At 43.9% G+C, this 6,506-nt stretch overlaps 1 protein-coding gene across 1 annotated transcript in view; it reads left to right on the top strand.

Annotated features, from left to right (window-relative positions):
• Nucleotides 1-2,535: 2,535 nt before the first annotated feature.
• The window catches only part of map6a (microtubule-associated protein 6a), a 45,512-nt gene continuing 41,541 nt past the window's right edge, over nucleotides 2,536-6,506 (top strand). The window contains exon 1 of the mRNA XM_073044299.1: nucleotides 2,536-3,096. Within this exon, the coding sequence (XP_072900400.1) occupies nucleotides 2,890-3,096 (207 nt within the window). The 5' untranslated portion in view covers nucleotides 2,536-2,889. The remainder of the gene's footprint in view (nucleotides 3,097-6,506) is intronic.

Here is a 6,506-nt window from a genome sequence, read left to right as displayed (position 1 = left end):
TGGAAGAAACCTGCTTGCATTTATCCTATCTATACCCCTCATATTACCAAACTTATACCCAGCATCTGTAAAAAATTGGTGAGAGTCATCAGGGACACGTTATATTCACTTACCTTCTGAAGACTAGGATAAATGATTGGTGATGTTTACACCCAGGAACTTGCTGTATGCCTGTGGTAGAACTGCAGACAGTGCCCTGGAGAGTGGCAACCTCATAGAAAGTTAGCTGAAAGAATATAGCAATCACACATGTGAGAATGCACACATTCCAGACAATTGGGGTTTCTTTGTAATGGTATTTAACTCTCTTCTTTTTCTTTCAATTTGTAAAATCTGGATCAAAATACAGCGACAATAATGCTCCCTGCTTACCTTTGTCTACTTACTGGGAAAGAAGATTAGTGATTTAGATAGATGCTGTTAAAGGAGTGGTATAAATTTAATTCAGGTTTACAGCTTTGACAGTGTTAGTTTTTGTTTAGCTTGAGAGATTTTAGTTAGCAGCTTGGTTAGCGTTTATTATTTTCTGTAGTTCTGTACAGTTCTTATTAAAACTCAGTGAACTGTTCATTCACCCTTCAGGGAGGAGGCTACGTAGAATCTACACCAGGACCAGCAGATTTAAAAACAATTACTTTCCCCAAGCAGTAAGGCTGATCAACACCTCCACCTACTAACCCACCACCACTATTTTATCATTTCCTATCAATAACCTTATGTACAGATAACCCTATGCCTAGCATCACTTATGGACAATCAATCTACTGTATGTATATAAGCTATCTTACATATTTATATTTGTTTATTATATTTTTAAATATTTACTATTATTGTGTTTTTTATGATATTGTACTAATAGAGATCATCATCATCATGTGTCATGTTGTATGACATGAGTGATCATGGTCTTTCCATGACCATGAATGCTCTTGGCAAATTTTTCTACAGAAGTGGTTTGCCACTACCTTCCTCAGGGCAGCATCTTTACAAGACGGGTGACGCCGCAATTAACAGTACTCTTCAGAGATTGTCTGTCTGGCATGAGTGGCTGTATAACCAGAACATGTGATATGCACCAGCTGCTCATGCATTGCCTGCTCCCATGGCTTCATGTAAACCCTGATCGGGGGGCTAAGCAGGTGACACACCTTGCCCAGGTTGACCTTTTGGCTATTGGGAGGAAGGAGCGTCTTATGCCTCCTTTGGTAGAATTCTATCTCCACCCTACCAGCCAACTTATGGAGATACATTAGGGAATAGGTCCTTCCCGCCCTTCAAGCCTTGCCACCCAGCAACTCCGTATTTAACCCTAGTGTAATTACGGGACAATTTACAATGGCCAATTAATCTACTAACTGGTGTGTCTTTGAACTGTGGGAGGAAACCCGAGCACACAGGGTAAACTGACCCTTTCCATGGGGAGGACGTACAGACTCCTTACAGATGATGTTGAAATTTAATTCCGAACTCCAATGTCCCGAGCTATAAGGGTGGAGTAAAAATTATGTAATTCTCCTTTACATTTGTGTACTTGAAATGACATTAAACAGCCTTGAATTTCATATTTCTGTCTCTCCCTCTGCACTTCAGCCATTACTGAACTCCTGTCAGCCAGAAAGTTTATGTATGTACACTGTTTTGTGCAGATGACAAAAAACTCTACTTTAACATTGAAAGTCTCAACCATCTCCTTTCAACACTATTTGTACATACAGGAGTGTATGCTCCACCTGGCTTCCAATGACCAGCTCTTTTGTTTTGCTGGCATTGATGGAGAGGATGTTGTCTTGACAACGTATGAAGGATCTCACCTGTCACAAACACCTGTATGATTCTAAAAAGTCCTTAACTATTACATCAAGTTCCCTCTTTTTCAGAACATAAGGAGCCACATGCACTTATAAAAGCCTGAATCATGCTGAGGATGTATTGCTGAGGTTTTATAAGGCACTGGTCAGACTGCACTTAGAATTTTGCGAGCAGTTTTTGGCAAATGATGCACTGGCATTGGAGAGGCTTTAGGGGATATTTATGAGAATGAATCCAGGAATGAAAAGGTTAACATATGAGGAGTGGTTAATGACTCATCTCATTGAATATCCTAGATAGAATGGATATGGAGAGAATGTTTCCTGTATTTGTGGAGTCCAGGAATAAAGAACACAACCTCAGAATAGATAGACATCCATTTAGAGCAGAGCTGAGGCAAAAATCCTTTAGCCAGAGGGTGGTAAATCTGTGGAATTCATTGTCACAGACAGCTGTGGAAGCCAAGTCTTTTCGATATATTTAAGTGGAGGTTGATAGGTTCTTGATGAGTCAGGGAGTCAAAGGTTACTGGGAGAAGGCAGGAGAATGGGGCTGGAAGAGATAATAAATCAATCATAATGGAATGGCAGGGAAGACTCGATGGACCGAGTGGCCTATTCTGCTCCTATGGCTATGGTGTTATGGTCTTATGATCCAGACACCAAACAGTTAAAAGGGCTGGGCCCTCTCTGTTCCCTTCCCCCTCCCTCCCATCTCTGCAGACGCACAGCGGGCGCTGACTGGAGGGGAAAAAAAGATTTTTTTTTTAATTTTCTCTCCGGTTCGCCGGATTGTTCAGAAGGCAGGGATGTTGGAACTGGAAAGGGCGTGGTGTTTGCGGATAAAAACGTCTGACTATGCTTCTGCCCGCGATGGAACTCAAGCCGAGTGATTTATTTTTTTCCGGGCTATAGTTTATACTTTGCAGGTGGCAGCCGGAGCTGAGTTTTGAAAAACTATATCGGTGTTATTTTTTTCTGCGCTATCAAATCCAGGAGGTTGGAAGGAGGTTGAGGTGATTTTGGTTGCTTGATCGGAGCCACTCGGGTGCGAGAGACAGTTTCAGCACCTTGGACAGCGATGGCGTGGCCGTGTATCAGCCGGGCGTGTTGTATCGCTCGTTTCTGGAACCAATTAGACAAGGCCGATATTGCTGTGCCCTTGGTGTTCACGAAATACTCCGAGGTTACCGACGGATCAGCCCCCCATCCGAGCCAATTCCGAGCCCCGGGGATTGAAGCCCAGCCCGTGGGAGGCGATCAGGAGTCTGTTGCAAAGACCACTGAGGTAGTTTTGGTAAAAAAAAATACATTATTGGATTTTGGTTGGCCTTTTGCGATTCAGTGGTCAGATTTTGCACGGGGCCAGTGCTGCCTTGATGTGTGTCTGTGTGTGTGTGTGTGGGTGTGGGTATGTCTGTGTATGTGAGAGAGTGTGTGTGTATGTGAGTATGTGTTTGTGTGTGTGTCTATGTGTGTGTATGTGAGTATGTGTTTGTGTATGTGTGTGTATGTGAGTGTGTGTGTGTGTATGTGAGTGTGTGTGTGTGTGTGTGTGTGTGTGTGTGTGTGTGTGTGTGTGTGTGAGTGTGCGCGCTTCAGCTGCGCAGCACAAGGTGCCAGAGACAACCTTCATCTGCCGGCGCCTGCCCGCATCACGGCCATATGCTCTCTAGTCAACAGATGGGGGTCTGTAACTGTGGTGTTGCCACCCCACCCCTGTTGTCACAGCCTTTCAAGGATTTGATCGGGTGGAGAGGGTTGTCGTATATTTTGGATGTGCGACCCGGAGTGACTCCCCTCTTCCCTCCCCCACCCTGCCTCTCTTACATAAATGATTAACTAGACACCTTACAGTCAACGGAGCAGAAACACCACACGGTGAAAGTGGGTCCATGCAGCCATTAGCAATGTAGATAGAGAGAGAGCACAGACGGATGGAGATAGATAGATAAAGGGTGTGAGAGAGAGAGAGAGAGAGAGAGAGAGAGAGAGAAAGAGATGCAAATAGATAGAGGGAGATAGAGAGAAAGAGAAATCGAGATAGGCAGAGATATATAGATAGGGACAGAGATAGAGAAATACAGAAAGAAAGAGAGAGAGGGAGAGAAATAGATATAGAAATACAGAGGCAGGTGGATAGAGAGAATAGAGATAGACAGATAGACTGAAAATAAGATATACAGATAGGTGGACAGAAACACAGAAAGGGAGAAACACCGAGATAGATAAACAGACAAATATAGAGACACACAGATGGCAGTTACACAAAGGTAGGCAGACACAAATACAGAGATACCTATGTACACACAGATAGAGAGACAGACAAAGGGATAGACATTCAGATAGACACAGAAGATAGAATGGACAGGCAGATGAGCAGATCAATAGACAAAAGTCACTATTTCAACCATTCATAAATATCTTGCTTAAAGATTTAACATCACACTTTAATGTACAAATTTAATAATATTTCTGTTCAAATCATATTTCTGGCTGGTTTCAGTTTTATGTGTTCAGCAATATATTTTTATCCTAAAAATTTTAAGAATCAGTGAATTTTCAGTGACCATTCAATAATTTAACACACACACAATCACACAGACACAGACACACTCATGGATACAGACGCACTCACACACACAAACACTCACAGACACAAATACACACATACACATACACACACACTCTCATAGTCACAAACACACACACACACACACACACACACAGTCATGCAGATAATTACACTCACACACTCTCACACACACACCGCCTCACTCATACTGACACACACATGCAGATGTTCGCACACTCACACACTCTCTCTCTCACACACACATATACAACACACAAACATACATATTACCTCTCTCATACACACACTCACAGACACACGCACACATACTCATGCAGACACAGACACACTCACAATCTCTTTCTCTCTCTCTCTCTCTCTCACACACACACACACACACACACAGCTACACAGGTCTGAGGGAGCAGCACACATCCTGTTCTTGTCTCTGTGATGTTCATTGGACCCTCTGCTGCCACACCCTTCCTCCCTCCACAATATCCCCAGGGGTCTCTCAGATCCATGGTAAAGGCTGTTCTGGGATTAGTTTACATGCTGCAGCTGTGAATGTCTTATTTTAATTCTGCTGAAAGCTCCCACATCCCTCCTCTGAGCAAGACCTGTCACACAGAGACTGCGTCACACTAGCACGACTTTGCAGTACTAACACAGTCTCATTATACGTAAACACAACAGATTCTGCAGATGCTAGAAATCTTAAGCAACACACACAAAATGCTGGAGGAACTCAGCAGGCCAGGCAGCATCTCTGGAAATGAAGAAACAGTCGACGTTTCAGGCCGAGACCCTTCTTCAGGACTGGAAAGGAAGGGGGCAGAAGCCAGAATAAGAAGGTGAGGGAGGGGAAGGAGGACAAGCTGGCAGGTGATAGGTGAGGGGGAATGTAGATGCATGGGTGATGATGTGGTGGTGATGAAGTGAGAAGCTAGGAGGTGATAGGTGGAAGAGGTAAAGGGCGGAAGAAACAGGAACCTTGAGGAGAGTGGACCATGGAAGAAATGGAAGGAGGAGAGGCACCATGGAGAGGTGATGGGCAGCTGAGAAGAAGAGGTGTAAAAGGGGAGCTAGATTGAGGCCTCCTTCTCCCCTCATGATCTTATTCTGGCTTCTACCCCCTTCCTTTCCAGTGTTGATAAAGTGTCTTGGCCTGAAACATCAGCTGCTTATTCCCCTCTATAGATGCTGTCTCATTTTACATGGGAGCTACCATCAGCATTGCAGTGAACACTTGGATCCTCTTGGACAGATCCGGTTCAGACACAACATTTAATTTGGATATTAACAGTGATTTGTTGTTTTACTCCAGTGTCTCTGTTAGTCAAAACAGCTTAGAATTCATCTGTTAAACTACAGCACTTAATAGAAGAAAGCTGTCTCAGCATTGCAAGAAAGGTGTAATTTATTTCTTTATTTGTTTAGCGATACAGTGTGGAACAGGCCTACCTGGCCTAATGAGCCACACTGCCCAGCAATCCACCGGTTTAACACGGGACAATTTGCAATGTCCAATTAACCTTCTGACCAGAATTTCTTTGGACTGTGAGAGGAAACCAGAGCACCCGGAGTAATTCCCCGCACTCACGGGAAGAACATACAAAGTTTCTTACAGAGGATGATGGAGTTGAACACCCAACTCCAGTGTCCCAAACTGTAATAGTGTCATGCTAACCATTACGACCTTGTGGTGAGTACTCTCTGTTCCTTGTCATCAGGGATAAACAACTGCCATAAGATATAGGAGCAGAGTTAGGCCATTTGGCCCCTCTCAGCCCCAACCACCTGCCTTCTCCCCGTATACCTTCATGCCCTGACTAATCAAGAATCTATCAACCTCTGCCTTAAATATACCTAATATCTTGGCCTTCACAGCCACCTGTGGCAGCGAATTCCACAGATACACTACTCACTGGCTAAAGAAATACTTCCTCATCTCCATTCCAAACCTCTATTCTGAGGCTACGTCCTCTGGTCTTAGCCCCCAGAGGACTCCCCCCACCGTAGCAAACATCTCGTCCACATCCACTTTATCGAGGCCTTTCAATATTTGAAAGATTTCAATAAGGTCATCCCTCATTCTTCTGAATTCCAGTGAGTAGAGGCTC

Source organism: Hemitrygon akajei, chromosome 4, assembly GCF_048418815.1.
Source record: "Hemitrygon akajei chromosome 4, sHemAka1.3, whole genome shotgun sequence".
NCBI lineage: Eukaryota > Metazoa > Chordata > Chondrichthyes > Myliobatiformes > Dasyatidae > Hemitrygon > Hemitrygon akajei.
The sequence above is the reverse complement of the archived record's forward strand: the minus strand, read 5'-3'. Positions and strand labels throughout refer to the sequence as shown.